The 21,440-nt window shown below is 44.5% G+C and overlaps 2 protein-coding genes across 6 annotated transcripts in view; one reads left to right on the forward strand and one right to left on the reverse strand.

Annotated features, from left to right (window-relative positions):
* The window catches only part of CEP43 (centrosomal protein 43), a 36,840-nt gene extending 30,673 nt beyond the window's left edge, over positions 1-6,167 (reverse strand). For 3 of the 4 annotated variants that reach the window (XM_068135857.2, XM_068135856.2, XM_068135854.2), the window contains exon 1: positions 5,909-6,147. In XM_068135857.2, coding sequence (XP_067991958.2) covers positions 5,909-5,989 — 81 coding nt within the window. In that variant the 5' untranslated portion in view covers positions 5,990-6,147. Of the gene's footprint in view, positions 1-5,908 lie in introns of all 4 variants that reach the window. The other variant, XM_068135855.2, reaches the window with a different exon arrangement.
* Positions 6,168-6,239: 72 nt separating this feature from the next.
* Positions 6,240-21,440, forward strand: part of LOC137439771 (protein MFI) — a 151,224-nt gene continuing 136,023 nt past the window's right edge. For both annotated transcript variants that reach the window (XR_013621380.1, XM_078768261.1), the window contains exons 1-2: positions 6,240-6,326; positions 7,361-7,479. The gene's annotated coding sequence lies outside the window, so the exon portion shown is untranslated. The remainder of the gene's footprint in view (positions 6,327-7,360; positions 7,480-21,440) is intronic.

The raw sequence follows: 21,440 nt of genomic DNA on the forward strand, positions 1-21,440 counted from the left end.
TGGCTTGCCTTGTAAATGTAAAAACGTAGGGGAAAACCCACAGAAGGCAATCACATACTGGGGTAAAACTATCCTTAATCCCTATCTACATAACACAGCTTCGCCCACCATGTGAAGACACATAACATTCTTAAGCTCCAGTTTCCCTACTTAATAACATCGAGATGAATCCTACTCGTCCACAGTCCATGCTATACCTATACAATCCTATCTGTACTAGGGGATTCCATCATCTATCCCCACAAACATAACAATATCATATGATAGTAAAAAATTGCATTTATTTGTCCACTGTCAAAGTTATGAAAGTCCAAAACATCAACACACAAACATCTCAAATTATAGATATAAATCTTTCAAAAATAGTGACTTTCTGTCTACTAGGCTTTCTTAAAATATTACCCGCAAGTTGGACAATTATGCTACTTTTCATAAATATGTTCAAATTTTATTATCATGTGATTTATATCTAAACAATTTCAATAAAGCATATCTTGGGGTGACTGGTTCCTACCAAGCATGGCTCCATTGCATTTCAGAAAGACGAGTTTGCATAATGTCTGCTCCCAGCTTTGCCCAATAAGGGCGCATAAGGCTGTGTACAGACTACAGAATCCTTGAAAACTCTGACTCCGCTGGAGCACTCGAAGAAGGTACACACAGCCATACTTTTAAAGCTAATATATGTGCAGTTGAGGGTATTTGGTTTTGTTTTCCACCCAAAACTGAAGTGCACCACTCCTTTGGGTTGGATCATAATCCTGTACAGACTCCAAGTATTTTATCACCTTTGTTCTGATGCTGACAGGTCCAATATCTCCAATACCGTTTCTTTTTTTGGCAAATGTTTGATATAGTCCGGGATGGGTAGTAACTACTAACTGGGTGGTGGTTTGTGTGCAGCCACCCGGCTACTGGTTGCATCAATTTACTGTGGGCACATCTGCGGCTGATGCAATGCCTCTCCATAACCAGTTATCTAGTACTCATTTTGCCGACCTCGGAAGGATGAACAGGCTGAGTCAACCTCACTTGGTCGTTAATTCAATGGGATTCGAACTCAGGAACTTAGGATCCCAAGCACGCCACCCTAACCATTAGGCCAACACCAGGTGATAACAACTAACTAATTAATAAATACTCTTTCAGGGAAATTAGTCTCAACGTATTGGAATATATCTGAAAGAGGCTTATTGAAATTACTTATCACTTGCAAAATCGAAGATTCTTCAAGTATATTGGTTGTTCTTGTGCGTTGTTACTTGGCAATTTTTTTTTTTTTTGGACAAGTATGTTGATCACTCCGGTTTGTGTGTGTTTGTTTGTGTGTGTGTTTGTCTGTCCGCTCACTTATACTTGCCAACAGGTCACAATTTTAAACCGATCTTTACGAAACTTTACCAAATGGTAGAGTTCGTGGTCTGACTAAATCCTATATATTTGAGGTCAAAAGGTCAACATAGGCCAAAGGTCAAACACTTTTTTCAAATTTCTAAAATCCTCAATTTTCATCCGATTGACTTGAAATTTCAATAGGATTTACATATTGGCTAACTGAATTCAACCACCAACTATTTTTGAGATCAAGATAGGCCAAAGGCCAACCACTTTTTTAAAATCTCTAAACTCCTCAATTTTCATCTGATTGACTAGAAATTTGAAAAGGATTTTCATATCAGCTTAATGAAGCTAACCACCCACTATTTTCGAGGTCAACCATAGGTCAAATTTACAAAATTGTCAATTTTCATCCGATCAACTTAAACGTTGAAGACTATTTACATATCAGGTCACTGAATAAAACCACTAATTATTTTTGAGGTCAAAAGGATGCTCTACTGAGTGCCATTCTACTTTGTTCTGTTTTGCCAAATGTCGCTCAATGAGTGATTCTTCATTCTGTTTGTCTGTCTGTCAATCGCCTACAGATCGCAATTTTAAACCGATCTTCACGAAACTTCACCAGATGGTAGAGTTGGTCATAAGGAAGAATCCTATTGATTTTGAGGTCAAACGTCATCTTGAGGTTACATTTATAAAATTGTCATATTTCATCCGATTGACTTGAAGATTGGTTACGGTGTGTACCCTGGTTAGAATAGGTACACCGTATCCCTGCGTGTCGTAAGAGGCGACTAAGAGGGTTGGCATCAGGAAGGGCATCCGGCCATAAAAACATTGCCTCAAAAAGAGAACCATGACAATTACAACTACATATGGGCAGGGTACAGCCCGAAGTGGAGATCGGTTTCTGAGGTTTGGGACATGGAATGTAGGGACAATGACAGGGAGATCAGGAGAAGTGGTGGAAGTATTGATCAGAAGAAGAGTGGACATATGTTGCGTGCAAGAGACGAGATGGAAGGGAAGTGGTGCGAGAATGGTGAAGGGTAGACAGGGACAGAAATACAAGTTTGTGTGGCAAGGGTGCCCGGAGGGCGTGAATGGTGTTGGTGTCCTGTTTTCTGAGGAGCTTGTAGACAGTGTGGTGAGTGTGACTAGAGTGAGTGATAGGTTGATGATGGTGAAAATGATGATTGGAAAGCTCTTGGTGAACGTCATCTCGGGATATGCTCCGCAGGTTGGTCGGAGTGATGAAGAGAAGGACAAGTTCTGGTGTGCGATAGAGAAGCTGATGGAAAACGTGAAAGATGAGGAAGTTGTTGTGGTAGGAGGAGACCTAAATGGACATGTAGGAAGGAGTATGGACGGTTTTGAGGGAGTTCATGGGGGTTACGGATATGGTGTGAGAAATGGAGAAGGTGAAAGGATTTTGGAGTTTGCTGATGGAGCTGATTTGTTGATTTGTAATACTCAGTTCCAGAAAGAGGATAATAAGCTTGTTACATACACGTCAGGTGGGTCGACGACAACCGTTGACTACCTGATGGTGCGTAGGCGAGATAGCGGGCACCTCCAGGACACAAAGGTGATCCCGGGGGAGGAGGCTGTTTCACAGCACCACTTGGTTGTCTGCGACACAAGGGTGAAAGGTGCGAGGAGAGCTCGGCGGGTGAAGTACCAACCGAGAATGAAAGTGTGGAGGTTGAAAGAGGTGACAGTAAGGGAGGCCTTAAAAGAGAGGCTGAGTAGGGTAGAGGATGATGTGGTTGAGCTTGAAAGTGGTTGGATGTAAATGAAAGCTAGTCTGTTGGGAGCCGTTGGTGAGGTATGTGGATGGACAAAAGGACCACCGAGGCACTCGGAAACATGGTGGTGGGATGAGGAAGTTGGAAAAAGGATTGATGAGAAGAGGAAGAAGTTCAAGGAGTGGCAGAAGGCGAAGGGTACGGGAGCAGAAAAAGCAGAGCATGAAAGTTATAAGGCAGCCAAGAAGGCTGCAAAGAAAGAGGTAGCAAAGGCGCAGGAGGCATGTAGGAAAATGTTCGGAGAAAGCTTGGATTCGGAAGAGGGTCAGAAAGCAGTATTCAGGATTGCAAAGCAGATAGCGAAAGAGAGGTGTGATGTGATGGGGGTGAGTTGCTTGAAGGGTGAAGTGGGACAAATCGTTGTGGACGCAGATGGAATTAAAGGAAGATGGAAAAGATATATGGAAATACTGTTGAATGCAGAGAATGAATGGGATGGCAACAGAGAGAGTAACCTAGTTTTAGGACCGGCAGAGAAGATAACCGAGAAGGAAGTTGAGGAAGCGACAAAAGCAATGAAGAGTAGAAAAGCGGGAGGGCCGACGGGAGTTGTGGGAGATATGTAGAAGGCAGCGGGAAATTGGGGTGTGAAGAGAATGACAGAGATCTGCAATCTGGTGGTGAAAGAAGGCCGCATTCCAGTGGATTGGGAACTGGGTACCCTCGTCCCTCTATACAAGGGGAAAGGTGACCCTCTGGACTGTGGCTCGTATCGAGCGATAAAGTTATTGGAGCATGGAATGAAGGTATTGGAAAGGGTGTTGGAGAAGAGGATAAGGAAGAAAGTGAAAATTGACGAAATGCAGTTTGGATTTATGCCAGGAAGAGGAACGAGAGACGCGCTTTTTATTGTGAGGCAGTTGCAGGAGAAGTACATGGAGAAGAGGAAGAAGTTGTTTCTTGGGTTTGTTGATCTGGAGAAAGCATTCGATAGGGTTCCACGTGAAGTGGTGACATGGGCATTGAGGAAGTTAGGAGTGGAGGAATGGTTGATCAGAGTAGTGATGGCAATGTACAAAAGAGCACGCACAGCTGTAAGGACGAAGGACGGGAACAGTGGTGAGTTTGAGGTGAAGGTGGGAGTGCATCAGGGGTCGGTACCAAGTCCACTACTATTTGTAGCTGTGATGGAGGTGCTGGCTCAGAACGTAAAGGAGGGTTTACCGTGGGAGTTGTTGTATGCAGATGATCTGGTGTTGATTGCAGAAAGTATGGATGGACTGAAGGAGAAGATGAACAAGTGGAAGGAATGTATGGAGACAAAAGGTCTGAAGGTGAATATCAGAAAAACAAAGGTGATGGCAAGTGGTAAAGCATGTGGTGAGGTGGAAAGAACTGGGAAGTGGCCGTGTGCTGTGTGCAGGAAGGGTGTCGGAGTGAATTCCATTCAATGTACAATGTGCGCTGAGTGGGTTCATCAAAAATGTAGTGGTTTGAGAGGGTCATTAACCAGTGTGGCAGCTACATTCAAGTGTAAGGTGTGCACAGAGGGAGCTGCAGATGGAGGAAATGTTGAGTTGGATCTTGGAGATGGCATGAAGCTGGAAGGTGTGAAAACATTTTGTTACCTAGGAGACATGCTGAATGGAGAAGGTGGATCAGACTCGGCAACGGTTGCTCGAGTGAGATGTGCATGGAAGAAGTTTCGGGAACTGAGTGGCATGCTGATGATGAGGGGAGTGTCGTTGAAGCTGAAGGGAAAGGTGTATGCTGCATGTGTGAGAAGTGTTATGATTTATGGGAGTGAGACATGGGTAATGAACGTAGAGCAGCAACGAAGGCTGGAAAGGGTGGAAATGCGAATGGTTCGGTGGATGTGTGGAGTATCGTTGAGAAAGAGGGAGACAAATGATGAATTGCGAAAGATGATGGGAATAGAGCCTGTGATTGATGTTGTGAAGAGGAACAGGTTGAGATGGTTTGGTCATGTGTTGAGGAAGGATGAAAGTGACTGGTTGAAAAGAGTGATGGAAATGAATGTAGAAGGAAGTAGAGGACGGGGAAGACCGAGAAAGACTTGGCTAAAGTTGGTCGAAGAAGAAATGCGGGCAAGGGGGTTAACAAGGGGAGATGCAGAAAATAGGGCAAAATGGAGAACATTGTCATGGGGACCGCAAGGCTAACCCCCGCTCTAGCAGGGAAAATGGCCTTAAAATGCGTTGTGTTGTTGTATCCATCTTGTTCATCCCCTTGCCCTACCCCTCATCGTTTCCTTGCATCCCTTATTTCATTTGTCCATCTCTGACTATTTCCCCCTTACCCTACTGTTCCTTTTGTTATGTTGTGTCCCGATAGATTCCGTGTTCTCGCACTTCCACGAGCCTCGACTCTGTATACAAGTACAATATATATATATATATATTTATATATATATATATATATATATATATATATATATATATACTGTATATATATATATATATATATATATATATATATATATATATATATATATATGTGTGTGTGTGCTCAGATGGGAGCCCGAAAAAGGCGACTTCATATTCTCACAGCAGAACTCACAAACAGTAATTTCCTGAATTGTCTTGGAGTGTTAATCAATATTCGATAATGGACGACACATCCCCTAACCGAACCAACAGGCCTCGTCCTTTCAGCCTCCGCGGATTCAGCCGGTTTCCTGTTCCCAAAACAACAACCCGATCATACGCAGTTCCCTCTCCCAGAAACCCTGCCTGCTCCATAAACTCACGACAAATCGGATTTTCCAGCAACATTCGCCCTGCTCTCTTCCGACCTACTTTGATTTTCCCCAGAACTCCATTCGTCTCCAATGTTTGCACCAACAGGTCCCTCAGCTCGGTGTCCTCCTCAGCCGACATATTGGCCGCGAATCTGCCGCGCACGACTCGACAATCTAAGTTTTCAAAATAAAAACATTTATTCGGTTTAAAATATCTAAATTAATAATGTAATGCTGATTTAATGAACATTCCTCAGAAGTTTCGCTTCACCAGCGGTTGCCTTTCTATCGACGTGGGGCATCTTCCGGCGGAAGTTGGCGGCTAATAATTCTGACCAATCAGAGGAGACGTTAAAAGAATTTAAACGTCGCGCAGGGAGGTTCTGAATTCTGATACCCGCTTGGTTTTGGGTGCTGGCGGTCTATCGGTTTGTTTCTCGGTCATTCGTTGGAGACCCGGCGAAGGTTTTGTGCAGGTTAGTCGTGTTTTTAAACCGAGCCTGGTTTGATTTGTTGATTGAACTCCGTGCCCCTTGACGACTTCATTGAACAAATTATTTCTATTTTTTCTTCATGTCGCCAAATGCTTGTCGTGCATTCCCTTAACGTTAATGTTAATGTCATTGACTACTTCTGGGTTCGATTCCCGCCTCCACCTTAAACGACCTGAGCCGTGCCTCGGATGGACGTTAACGTGGTTGTCCCACCTGCGAGCATTAGTTGGTGCGGGTTAAACTTAAAGGTTCGGCGATGTCCTTCGCTAAGAGTAGGTGAGTCATCGCCGGCACCCTGAAAAAAGAATTGGTTCTTGCCAAAAAGGTGCATGGGACATTGCTTCAACTCAGTGTTGTCTTGTCCACGCTCATTAGCAGTCGGAATGGTTCCTACCTTGTGCGGTCGGCCAGTGAAAGTTTCCTCCCCAAGTCTTTCACGAACCGGTTGGCCAGGTGTAATGCCCGACTATAGCTGGCAGATGTATGAAAGTTGTTCAGTGTGCCGGTGATATATCGCAACGAAGAGTATGCTACGTATTTGAGGTCTTGGGTCCAGCAACTAATGCTAGCACATAGGATACCCAGCTTAACGCTCGTCTCAAGATGTCGTCTGGTCGGGAATGGAACCCAAGGTAATTGCACCACCTTGCACCAATTGCTAAAGATTTGCAGTAATGTTGGACGCTCTACAAGCAGGTGACCCAGCCGAGCAATGGGATACGGCATGTGAAGAAGACTTCAAAGTAGATCTATTCAACACACCATGATGCTTGTAATCGATGTTGTCAAATCCCAACAAAACTTTGGGGATCGTCTATCAGCATTTTTGTTTTGAAATTGAATCTTGTGGACTATATTGAGGTTCCATTATACAAGTGTGCATGCATGTGCGAGCCATTGGAATTGGATAGTAACGGCCGGAGTTTCCATTAAAATCAGATGTGTTGCAGTAAACCTTGGAATGCCGTGTCGATGCCACTAAATCACCACTTACTGTAGTTGCGGTGTTGGTGAAGGATTCCAGGTACTCGACGTGTCTGGTGCATTGGCGCAGCTGGGTGGTTACGAGAGCAGCAGCACCGATGTGGCTTTCCTGCAGAACATACGCAACAGGCAAACGTACCGTCGGCTTACGGTATTTGTTGCTCGCACACCTGTCATTTGGTGCTTTGCTTTGTCATGATCTTTCCTTTTGGTGGCATATAAAAACAGGTTGTTTCTAGGCTGTCCTGCCTTTATTTCTGACTTGATCGCACCATACACCTGTGTAAGGACTAACGTTTGGAATCTCTTGCTTGTTCTTCGAACGTGGACTTTTTGACAACTGAGTTAGTCTTCTTCTTATTATTAGCCGCGTCGCAGACGCTGGTCATAGAGTGCCCTCTGCTGTTGTTGTTGTTGTTGTTGTTCTTGTTCTTGCAGAGAAGACAAAACCTCAAAGCTCCACCCATTCTGGGAACCATAGCTCCACCCATTCTGGGAGAGGCTTCATATAAACAAATATCCACCGTTTTATTAACTCGCATAGCTTTGAGGCCTGTTTTGTAGGCCCGTGGTGTCTTCCTCTCTCACACAGTTTTATTTCAAATCAAATTCGATATATCATTTCATTTTTCACAGTCGCTAACATAGTTTTAGACTCGGTTGAAAAAAAACGGGAAGAAAATCCGATGAAAGTTGCGCTTTATAGAACGAAATGAATTCTCAAAGGCCTGTAACTTCAAGTCCATTGAGATATTTCTATTTTAAATCTCGGCATGGTCAGTCATACACCGCCCGAAATAACAGACGGGAAAATGCCGATGTATTAAAAATTCGTCCATTTGATGACAATCGTCACGATGAAATATTTAATTTATACGTCGTCACAATAATGTGGAGAGGAGCATAGCTTCGTTCACGTGTCGCCACACGGGAAATTGCCGAGATATATATTTTTTTAAATCGCGGCATGGTCAGTCATACACCGCCTGAAATAACAGACGGGAAAATGCCGAGATATATTAAAAATTCGTCGCCACACACGGGAAATTGTCGAGATATATTTTCACTTTGCACAAAAATAACATCAAGTAATCGAATCAATAGGAATGTCCTGTGCCTATAACATCGACGTTATAGGCACAGCTGCATCTAGGCATTGTGTAACATCGACGCGGCTTTTGTTTTAATTAAAACTTTTTGTGCTTGTTTTTTATCAGATGCACTTCTCAACTGTGGATTTCCTTGCCTTTTATAATTTGCAAGCATTCCCCCAAATATGTACCATGAAGGGGCGTGGGAGCCTCATTAGGTTCCTAATGAAATGTGAAGCTTTTCATTTATGGACTTTGTCATGTTTATTTCAGTTTACAGTTGTAGAAATGTAAATTTTAAAATGCTAGATATTGATTGAGGTTTTTACCTCTGCCACCGAAGGTGAATGGAGGTTGTTTTCACCCCTGTCTGTCTGCCTATGAACAAGATATCTCAGATGTGGACGGATTCGGACGAAATTTGGCAGAGATGTAGCGTATGTGACGAGGACGAAATTATTAGATTTTGGTGAAGATCGGGATTCGGATCCGGCTACTAGAATTTTTGAAGTTATTCTTCACCATTGAGAGATCGGGCCAAAAATGACATAGAGCAGGATATCTCAAAGTTGTGGATGGATTTGGACAAAACTTTGTGGACAGGTTGGGCATGTGACAAGGACCAATTGATTCAATTTTGGTGAAGATCTGAATATGGATTCGGATACAAGAATTATTTAATTGTCGAGTGATTCTTCACCATTGAGAGGTCAGGCGAAAAGCGATAAAAACATGATATTTAAAAAAGTTATGGACTAGTTACGACTAAACTTTGTGGACGAGTTGGTTAGGTGACAAGAACAAGCTGATTAGATTTTTGTCCAGGTCCGAATCCGGATCCGGCCTATCGGTGGGATACAAAACAAACTGTTCCTGGTGGAGATATGCTCTCTACTGAATGCCGTTCTCGGTTGTTGTTATTATTATTATTTTTTTACGTAAATTTTGATTTACGGCCGGTTTATTATTATTTTTGATTTACGGCCAATATTGTCGTGTTTATTTTACAGCTACTAGAATATAATACCTGTTGCTTTGCTGATGGAAATATCAATCTTTGCGAGGATGGCTAATCCATGGAAGAAAAATACAAACAAAAAAAGAATTCCTGGGAGATCTTGCTCTCTGTGCAGGAATAACCAACGACACTTGTTGGCATTTGCAGTTTTGACACGTGTTCATGTACCCATGAAAAAAAAATTGGATCACAAACACTCCTGGGAGATTTAATGAAATCTGTTAATCCGTTCTGAAGTTATAACACGACAGACAGACACGGCTTCTTTTATAACATAGAGCTTGCATTTTTTTTATGGATGCGTTGACAGGTTTTTTACATAAATTTTCATTTATGGACACTTACAGATGGGTTTGTGATTTGTTTTTTAACTGATTTAACTGATTTTAACTTCCAGTGATGGTGGATGAGGGTATTACGAATGACGCTTCAGAATCCACAGAGTACGGTAGTACTCTCTATGTAGGGATGGCGTGAAAAAAATGTCTGTCCCATCTGCTACATGCAAAACTAAAGTTGGACTATATTCTTTAAAAAAAATCACTTAGGCTACATACCTGGTCTGTTCTACCTGGTCGTCTGTTCTACCTACCTGGTCTGTTCAGCTTATTGTCACGGCAGGGATCCCTTTTCATTCTCCAGACCATGGCAAAAGCAAAAAAAACAAAAAAAACGACATCGGCCAAACCAGGGAATTCATCTTGTCGTTAATAATAATAATAATCTTCAGACGGAATATTTCCGAGCTGCCTCAATCAATGGCAATGATTCTGCTACCTTCCGACAGAGTTTTACTTCCTGCAACATCCTTTGGTATTATACTTTTAATAGCTCGAAAGGATTCCACGAAAAATACGCAAAACTACATTCCTTTGCAAAAGAATAGGACCGGGGTAGGCGTGGCTGACGGTCAATCAGTTTGGGGGAGGCGCCGCTAGACACATTTGCCTCGGTGTCGGTGATATGCGTGATAATGTGGCATCAAATAATATCATGCCTCGGGAAATGCCTTGTTTTTCAGTTATATTTATGAAAATAAAATAACGAGGTACCAGTGCCATACACCGCACACGGGACACATGATCACGGACCCTCCAGTCACGGGTCAAGGCAAAGGTGAACCACGTGATCAATAACCATCTCTAGTCACGGTTTCTTGGCGGCAGATTCGCTACGTCAGCGCATCACAGATGCCGTCGTGTAAAAGCCTGAACAAGGGATCCACTCGAACTCTGAATTGAATAAATATTTGAACTGACATTTAGTGTTCCTTTCATCTTTGTTTTGGCATACTGCATCGACTGGAGTGGTCATTGGTCAATTAATTGACATTTAAATATAAAGATCCTAGTTTCCTTATGTCTATGCCCTATTACTATTAGTATTACCTGTGGCTACTGGGGTTGGGGATTTTGGAGAGGGAGGTGGAAGCAAGGGGTGAGGGGGAGTGAAATTGTTATTTAAAAAAAAAAAAAGAATTATGCCAGACACCCTCAGTACGCCACTGGTGAGCACGTCTATAAAGTTTGTACTACAACATTTGTGAATCAGTAGTAGAACATCTCAAATATAAGTCTTGTCCCCGGGGGTTAACACCCCAAGAGGACGAATGACCGAATGTGTTTCGAACTTGGTGGGATTATCTTTTCCTGCGCGCAGGAAGGTTTGAAGTCTTATCAGATCAGGAACACATGGGGTTATTCTGAACCCACAAAAACAAACGAACCAGGACAAAGGTAAAATTCAACAAGTAATGAATTTATTAAAAGTAATTAATTGTAAACCAAATAAAATGAATGTGAGGTTAAAAAAAAAAACTATTTCCTAATTTGAGATGTCTCCACTCACTCATATACAAACAAGGGAATGATAAAAGAAAATAAAACTATTTGGTAATCGGCCGGCACTCAGCTTTGCATGGTAAGGCAAAGCCAAATGGCTGGTCATTCGCACGCCACCAAACCACTGCATGGGAAGCGTACAAAATAGGATGAAGACCGCGACTAATAGGGGTTGTTATGTGATGGCAATACTGTTAGCTACTCTCTAAACCAACATCCCTATCTTGTTTAGGATCTTTCTTAGACTGTAGTTTGTCCTCCCCACTGCTTTTTAAAAATAGCATAATTTTTTTTAAATTCACTTTTGTATCATGAGTAAGAGGACTCAATGTTATTTTCATATTCACTTGGCCTACGTTGCTTTAGAGTTCACTTGACTACAAAATAAATAACAGGATGTATTTCCGTTTTCTCACCTATTCCCACCTTGGGAAGGTGTCGTATATATTGCAGCTTGAGCTGTCGTTTTACCTTATGGCGTTTTTCTCTGGCCAATTTAAATTGTACAATAAAATAATCGTACTATAATTCACCAAATGTCCGTCTGTCTGTTCGAAGGTACCGTAAAAACTGCTGAACCGATCGCAAAGATATTTTGGGTGGGTAATCCTGGGATCTCCAGGAGTAAAATAGGCTTTAGTTTTCCCAATTTCAGCTTTGGTCTCCAGCATTCTCAGGTTTGGACTCCCGCATAACGTTCGCATAACATTCATTGTGACTATGTTCTCATTGTGACGATGTATGTGTTCACGGTAGTGTTTGACGTGACGGTGTGAACGTAATTTCGTAATGTTTTTCGTTTTGTAATCCTTTAATGAACGTTTAATGCCCTTCGATGTCCGGGGCCGCACGCATGCTACACTGGACGCGTGTACCTTGCACTTTGCCGTCAGGCTCGGGTAAACCGCTGAGCCCCATCCGTTATGGGGACTGGGGCTTGAGACAGTGTCCCACGAACAAGGAATTCCCAGTAAGTGCGATTTATCAGCTCGCATTGATTAAGTCCCTGCCCTTTGTACACACCGCCCGTCGCTACTACCGATCGGACGGTTTGGTGAGATCCTCGGATCAGCCCCTGCACGTAGTGGGGCGGCTTAGCCCAAATATTCAAAAGAATTGTGCATTTTGTGATACAAGCACCAAATTTGGCACAAATGTACATTAATATGTTGCGAACATTTTCAGATATTGGGCCACTTGAAATTCCGTAATTTTTTTTTTCAAATTTTTTCAAATTTCGTAATTTCAAATTTTTCGGGTGACACCGTCACAATTTCGGTCTTCGAGGCCGGCCGATAGGCAAAGTGTGACCGGAAGGGACGAGGTTCTCCTGACCACGTGGCCCTCGATCTGGGAAGCGAGAGGCGTTCCATTAGTGGACGCGCCCCTCACGCCCGACTTTTGGGCGGCCCCGGCAGGCCGTTTGTTTTGACGTTCCGTGACAGGCCCCGCACCCCCACCTCCGGGCCGACCGGAAGCTTGTGCTGAGTACATCATACCTGAACAACTCAGTGAGGCAGAACACAGCAGTGCACACCAGGGTGACCCCTTCAGTGCATAAACCAATTAACCTGTCCACTGCAGGGCATATAGAAATGAAGTTATTTTCTGCATATAATAATAATATAAGTTCAGTTCTATATAACAATTTCTGTTATCACCACTACCACTACAACTACCACTACTACAAGCTTTGTCTGGAATTTTGTGGACTAACAGACAAACAGACATACAGACAAGCTGGGATCAAAACATTACCTCCTTCCACCATTGAGTGTAGAGGTAAACATCATGGAAATTATATCATGCCCTAGATTTAATTCATGCTTACCCGTGTATTTGCTTCACTGGTTCACAAGGTCTTTTGCATACATGTAATTCAGACTCTCGTCTTCATTGCTGACCACACAATGTTCGCAACATATTAATGTACATTTGTGCCAAATTTGGTGCTTGTATCACAAAATGCACAATTCTTTTGAATATTTGGGCTAAGCCGCCCCACTATATCGGCCGGCCTCGAAGACCGAAATTGTGACGGTGTCACCCGAAAAATTTGAAATTACGAAATTTGAAAAAATTTGAAAAAAAAAATTACGGAATTTCAAGTGGCCCAATATCTGAAAATGTTCGCAACATATTAATGTACATTTGTGCCAAATTTGGTGCTTGTATCACAAAATGCACAACAGGTTTGCTATGCTGCTACACTAACGGGCCGTTCCCCGCTCTTGCCAGTGCGCCGAAAAGATGAGCGAACTTGACTGTCTAGAGGAAATAAAAGTCGTAACAAGGTTTCCGTCGGTGAACCTGCGGAAGGATCATTATTGGGACAACATGAGAGCGAGCGAGATGCGAGACGTACGTGGTACGTGATCGTCCATGTACTCTTTAGCCATGTACTGTTTAGATTTTGATGATTTGCGTGTGATATGATTCAACGGATGTTTATATGAATCGTTTAAAATATAAAAGCCTTCAATTTCTGATATTTTGCTTTTAATTTGGGCTTCCCAATTGAAGCCCCGCTCCTAGGGTGGGTACCGTTGCTAGTAATATAATAATTAGCAATACTATAAAGAATGGCGTGATCCCCCCTGACCACTCCTGTGGATATATTTTAAATTATTTTTGGGATTATAATAACGGTAATTAACCCCATAATCATAATGATTAATCTCAGCTGACATGCCTTCCGTAAACAAACTCAAGCAAATAGCCTATCCAGGTGTGTGACATTTCCAATGAACTTGCTAATTCAGCCCTCCCTTCAGTTTCCATGGAGCCGAGTGCTAGCTTGAGTGCTTAAGCCACTTGGCGAGGGCTCTACGAGCTGCTTGGTAATGGAACGCACAGACTGAGTGGTATCTATCACTGGAGCGAACCCCTCTGTGGTCATATGTCGGTAGTGAGTGGCACCAGAAATTAGTCATTACCCCTCCACCTTGGATTACCATAACCCAGAGAGGCTGTTCATCTCGGTGGTTTCAGTTAAAACAAGGTGTTCAGTTTTCTGCTGTGATTTCGGCTGCAATCGCAGACATTCCCGCCAGTTGAAAATGACCAAAAGCATCACTTTTCACAAGGAAACTTTATTTTATATTAAACCAGCACAAGTACCCGGCGTTTCCAGGTAACAATGAATCGCTTCCTGACGGGAATATGATATACGCAACCTGGGTCCATCATCTAGACTCGAGGGAATTTAAAAAATAGATCGCAGGTACAGTGGACTCTGATGCAGTGGAGTGACACCCTATCCCATGGACGTTACTCACAAACTGCTGACGAAGTACCGGGCGATGCTTCTGCAATTTAATAAACCAATCGCGTAAGACAATGACACTTTTGCTCCTTCAGCTGACAGTTTCGTTCAGTTTAACACACGCACACATCGTAACACACACATCGCAACACACACATCGTAACACACACATCGTAACACACGCATCGTAACACACGCATCGTAACACACGCATCGTAACACACGCATCGTAACACACGCATCGTAACACACACATCGTAACACACACATCGTAACACACACATCGTAACACACACATCGTAACACACACATCGTAACACACACATTGTAACACACACATCGTAACACACACATCGTAACACACACATCGTAACACACACACACATCGTAACACACACATACATAGTAACGCACACAGTAACACACACACACGCAGTAACACACACGCAGTAACACACACACAGTAACACACACACACACACACACACACACACACACACACACACACACACAGTAACTAACACACACACACACACACACACACACACAGTAACTAACACACACACACACACAGTAACAGTGTTTGAAGCCTTACTGATGGAAAGTCACTCCTGCCTTTGTTCATCCTTGTTTGTCACAATTTGTGCACCCATCGGCAGCACACGAAGGCATTTTGCCTTAAAGTACAGTGACAACTGTACAACGACGAAGCAGTCTACAACACTGTTTGTCCGTCTGTATGTATGTATGTATGTCCCCTCAAACGTAAACTAATCAGAGCTGAGAATTTGGTCACATGACAGGGTGATGTGATTACGTCTGATGTCATTATGGTGGTGCGGCAGCTGACTCTCACCACTCCGCCATTTTGATTTATATGCCGTTCATGCCGAACATATAGTCAAACTTGTCATATGTCACAATCGCCATGCTCTACCTTTACGTTTTTCATTCAGTGTGAAACACAAACAAACCGATTGTTAAAATGACCATCAAATATCGATAGCATCGGCGTTACGTCTCTTCCAACAATACGGTATGTATAGGCCTTAGGCGTTATGACTCACCTTCTGCTTCGGACAAATTAAACCCAGGTTTCTTAATCCAGTGGTATCTTTTTCGTAATAATAATATTATCGTAAATATAACCATAACACTTTAATCCCAATGTCGTGAATGGAAAGTTGATGGATTGAAGCGGTGTAATCGCAGAAGTAAGGAATTCACCTCGGTATTTAAAAAAATAATATAATTTTCGTAATAATAACGTAACGTTATTATTATTATAGTAAATCTAATCGTAACACTAATCCCTTTGTAGTGAGTGCAACGTTACTGGAGGTTAAATATATATCTTATATATATTAAAGTAGCGGCAGTTTTGTGTCCAACCGTCATCATATGCCATTACGTATATGATGTCATTACGGCGTAAACACGCACTCGCTTCGAGAGCTGCAGGAAACGTCATTCCTCTTTGGGGTATATAGATTACAGTCTCTCTATGGTCGGGTCTCAAGAACATTGGATGTGTGTTCATTTCCCAAGTTTCTTGTGGAGAGATCGCCAAGTGGTTAAATAATTTGAGCAAGCACCCCATTCAAAACCGTTACGGAACGGCTGGCTTGGCAAGCGCTAGCTAGCTGCTTGGTAAATGAGCACACCTCCAACCTTGTGGGGTGTATAGATTACAGTAGATCTTTGCTCAGTTCTGTAAGTAAAACTTACCTCATGGATGTTGGGATTCCTCCAAATCTCTTTGTTTAATGTTATAAACAGCATTAGCGACTGTTTAAAAAGCTAATCATACGTGTTTGTGGTTTATAATATTGTTGCGGATCTCGAATTACGGCGCTCCCCTTACCGAGGGGGGTTTAATCCCCTCGTCTATTACACTGGCCGTCCGAGTCCGAGAAGATATCGCGCTCCTTCCGGTCGGAAGCAGGGTGATACTTCTGCCCGAGCCACGGACAAGATGGAATTTTGCCGAGCGGTTTAGCAATCCGAAGCTCGAGCCGTTAGCGGCAGTCTGAACCCGATTATAGCGGTTCCTATATCGTGCCAACAATATTCAATTGGGGACAGGACGCAAGCGATCGGATGAGAGGAACCAAAGTAAAGGGAGAACAAATATAATTTATTAATTATTTTCAAGAAACCCGAAGAGGAAATGAAAGAAGGGAATATACAAGAAGAAGCAGTGACATAGGGCAGCCTTAAACAGACTTATATTATCACATGCCCAGGACAGTACAAACACACTTACACGAATGGGGTGGTGGTGGTGGGAAGGAAGAGAAGGGTCCAAGCAGATGGTTCCAGGCTCCGGGTCCGCCGCGAAGAATGGCAGGCAGCTTCGCGTGCCGTTGGCGCACGATCGGACCTTACATATGCGAGGGGTGGGGATGCTGCGTGCGTATAGTGTGCCGAACGCTCTCAAACCAAATGGCAGTTCGTATCTAATGATCGTTCCAAGCGATCCTCTGCGCAGTGTTCTTAACTGCCATCTCTGCGCTGTTCTCTCAATCGCAACGGTCCCCTGCTCAGTTCTTCATCAATGGCCTCCCGTTGCGCATCTCTTTTTGGTTTGACTCCTTCTCTCTCCCTGGCGCATCTCTCAGAGGGCTTGGCGCTTGCGCTTTTATAACCCGCTTAGAAATCAAGCCACGCTTCATCGAGCCACGCCTATTAACGAGCTCATCTCAGCCCTGGTTGGCTGGTGGGGGCCCACCGGCCACGCCCTGGTGGTGAGTCGACGTGGCCACACCTCGTTCTTGCCGCCCCGCCCCCTTCTTTCCTTGAGCTAACCGCATGTTCAATGGCGGCTTGAGCCAGGCAGCGAACGCTACTGGCAAGCCCAGGAACACAATTTGGAGGAAGGCTACGCCGCAATATGAATTGACAAGGGGGCCTACTCTTATTTAATACAACGCAGATTCAACTATTGGGAACAGATCCTTACCTGAAACACATACTAATGAAATAACTAAAGAAGAAGCCTATGGTGTGCTACGTGTTGCTCGTGGCCTAACTAGGGTGCGACCTTGGACCTTTTACACCAAAAATGGGAATATTTACAGGGGATTATTTAAAAGGGATTATTACAATACTTGCAAAGTGGAGGGTTCAAAAACCACAACACAGCACCCTCATTTCCTCCCGGGCCGTCCCGGCCCGACAACTTTAACTTAGTGTGACACTCAGGTGTGGTAACCCTCTACTATTAACTTCACCCTGAGTGCGACATTTTAAAAACAACTAAGTATGTCCCACCTGCTGCGTTGCATTCTATCTATCAGACTCACGCCCACACAATAACCGAATCAAGGAATTGTCTTCAAAACTACACATGGACGGTGGGGAGCATTATTTACAAAGACACTATTTGGTATTTACAAACGCGAACCCAGGACCTGTCTTTTGGGAAACAAAAGGAAGATCTTTTGAGAAGAGGAAAGGCATACACTGTACTGCACCGATACCACCAGCTCCAAAAAGCACCATCCGGTGCGCAGTCATACATTTCAAGAATAATGATGCCTTGCGACGTCTTCTCTGCTGGGCCGATGGTTCTGGACGACTTCGTGCTTGCTGCCTGGTTGGTAATAATAAAAAAAGGCACAAAACGCGTCCACGTTTTTGAAAATTATGGCCAGCAGGGGCCAACTAAGGGTGGTTCACCTGCATGGCTTCGGTGCCACCTTTACCGTGGTCCGCAAGCAAGATCTCCTGCCCACAATGGCCGGTCCCCAGCAGAGGTGCCAGGCCCCAAAATGAGGGGTCCATGAATGTGGTGCTCGGCCACAGACCTGTGGTCCATATGGTGGTGCTCGGCCACAACAACGTGCGGTCCATAAGTGTGGTACCGGTCCAGGCAGGCAGCAGCGAGGGTGCGGCACACAACTGCGGGCACCTGCGCACTCCCCCCGGGCCCAAAAGAAACAAACCCATGAGTGGGGGAAGGAGGACAAGCAAGCAGCGGGGTAAGATCGCAAGGGTACACATCAACACAAGTTAATGCAGAGGTGAGGTGTGCAGGAGAGCGAGCCGAGAAAGCTCGTCCCAACCGTACGCCCCACCCCCCCCCCCCCACTCCCCCCCCCCCTGTCACCTAATCTACCCTTGCCCTTACCCTGTATTTCCACAATTTACAAATCCGTTGCTAACGTCATGTCTTCCCCATATCTCCCCTCTATATCAAATTCGTCATCAATCCCAATTTCTCATTAATCCCTCTATTCCGAATTTACCATCAATCCCTCAAGGAGGAAAAGATGGAACAACAAGCACAATGTCAGCCCCACGTCATGATGCGTCTTACATACCAGACATTTGCACAAAAAAAACTGTGCTGTGGAGTCCTGTCACCCTGGTGAGTGGATGCGGATGGTGCAAAGAGACTTTCAATCCTAACTACCTTCTAAATGACTTTAACACTTTTACTCTACACGTGGTCTTTCCCTGCCAAACCATTGGCCATTTTACACTATGTGGTTCTAAGAACCAAACTCCCATTGACGAAACTGTTGTGCTCACCAATTTGGGGTCTCACTCCCCCGATCCTACTCCCTGTGCCCTCGCACAATTTCAGGGCTGGGTCGTGTGGCGCTCCCAGCAGGTCCGCTCACCTGCACACCTCCGCCACTGTAGTTGTCTCCCGAGCTTACCTGCTCCTCACCCTAACCTGCCTGGGGAAGGCCCTCTGGGGTCGGGCTACCCGGGTCCGTCCTCCGGATCCTCGGGCCCCATTGAACAACAACTGGCTCCCAGACCCCGACCTGCGGCCTCACCTGGCCGACAGACTAACAGTGGCGGAGTGCCCATTTAATCACACACACTAACAGGCCACACGCCCAGCCAATTTACTCCACTAATGCACTACTCGCACCGTAGATGCCAATATCCAACCACAATATACCTACTCCCTCTACCTACTTTTAAACTACCCTCCCCGGGTATTTGTGGAGGGGTCCATCCTTCCCCATCCACTCCTTTCGCAACAACCACTCCACTCCACGTATTCCACACTACTCACTCCACACCATCCATTCCATACTCCATTTACTCCATGCTCCATTCACTCCAGACCATCTATTCCATACAACCATTCTTCATTCACCTGTACTTTCACTTGCACACCTTGTGCCCACACACCTGGTGGCACCTGCACACCTGGTGGCACCTGCACACCTGGTGGCACCTGCACACCTGGTGGCACCTGCACACCTGGTGGCACCTGCACACCCGGTGGCACTTGCACCCTCCTTCCCTCCAGGACCATTCACTCAATACAATACACTTAACTCAATGCACAATCACACCTTTCACAATACTCTGCTCAACCACTTCCGACACACACACACCATCATCTGATCTACCTGGTTTTCCCTCTAACTTAGTGCTTCCCGTCTTCCCTTTAGTGGGGCAACTTCGCATAACAATTGTGCATTTTGTGAGGAAAGCACCAAATTTGGCACACTGGTAGACTATCATATTATGAAAAGATCTGGATATTGGGCCATCTCAGATTCAGAGATTTGATTTTTGCAAGATTTTGATTCGATTGGGATCGAAGAGAACACCTTCTTCGTCTTCTGTACAGTGAAGTTGCCAGCCCTGAATTCTCTGGCTACATCTGGGTGCTTCATTGGGAGTGCAACCATGTCCCTCAGGTGAACAGGGACCCACCTGGCATAGTGTGTGTGGTCTGAGGCATGGAACCATTGGACCAGTTCCGTCAGGGCATCAAGGTACATCGTGAATGAAGCCTGCCGCAGAGAACGCACGTAGACCAGTACCAACATCTCTAGTTCCAGCGCAGTTGCCCAGTACTGAAAGTTGGGAATGTCTTCTCCTCTGGTGACACCAGTCTTCGAACTCAGGCAGGTCTTCTGCATCATCAGCATATGTCATACAGTGGCGTTCATACGCACGGTGTTGCAGGATGTGCAGTGCCGCTGCAGTGATTTGATGAGCTCTTCTTGTGCGGGTGACGTGGGCAGCTCGCAGGAAGGAGTCGGCCGTCCCTGGCGTTGCAATCTCAGCTTGCAAATCTGCAAAATCTGCAAATCTTGCAAAAATCAAATCTCTGAATCTCAGATGGCCCAATATCCAGATCTTTTCATAATATGATAGTCTACTCGTGTGCCAAATTTGGTGCTTTCCTCACAAAATGCACAATTGTTATGCTATATTTAGCTTAGCTGCCGGACTACTTATACTATTGCACAACCCACGTCGTTATCATCCAAACTAATCTACCTACGTCCCCGCTACAGGTATCATGTCGCTACTTAACTCTCATGTTACCTATTGTCATTTCTAAACCCTAACAATAACCAAGCCCTCCCTGGCTAGGTTTTCACCGCCATACCCCATAAAACTATAGCTCCTTTGCCCCCAGATGTGATGTGACAGACTAACAGTCTGTCATTATCCTGACAGTCCTGATTATTTCACTCAGGCCAACTGGCACGGTCTTCAAGCAGCCATCAATCATCTGGACTGGTCTCCCATCTGTACCACCTCTGACATCAACTCATCCTGGGAATTCTTCCAAAGTAAATTGCTCTCTCTCATGCACAGATTTATCCCAGCTCGTCTTCAGTTGTCATACCCTTCCTCCCGTCCATGGTACACGGAATCTTGTGGTGAGGCTGTTGCCCAGAAACAACTTGCCTTCGTCTCCTGGAAAGCAAATCCAACGGAAGGAAATCTCATTTCCTTTCACAAAGCCCGAAACAAGTGTGTGTCCACCCTCAGGAGAGCCAGGAAACTATCTCTCGGTTCTCAAGACCGAACTCTTATCTGTCTCCCTCTTCCAAATCCTGGTGGCGTCTGGTCAAATCTGTTTCTGGTGTTTGTTCCCCCTCCATCCCCTCCCTTACCTCAAACGGC

Source organism: Myxine glutinosa, chromosome 14, assembly GCF_964187855.1.
Source record: "Myxine glutinosa chromosome 14, kmMyxGlut1.1, whole genome shotgun sequence".
Lineage (NCBI taxonomy): Eukaryota > Metazoa > Chordata > Myxini > Myxiniformes > Myxinidae > Myxine > Myxine glutinosa.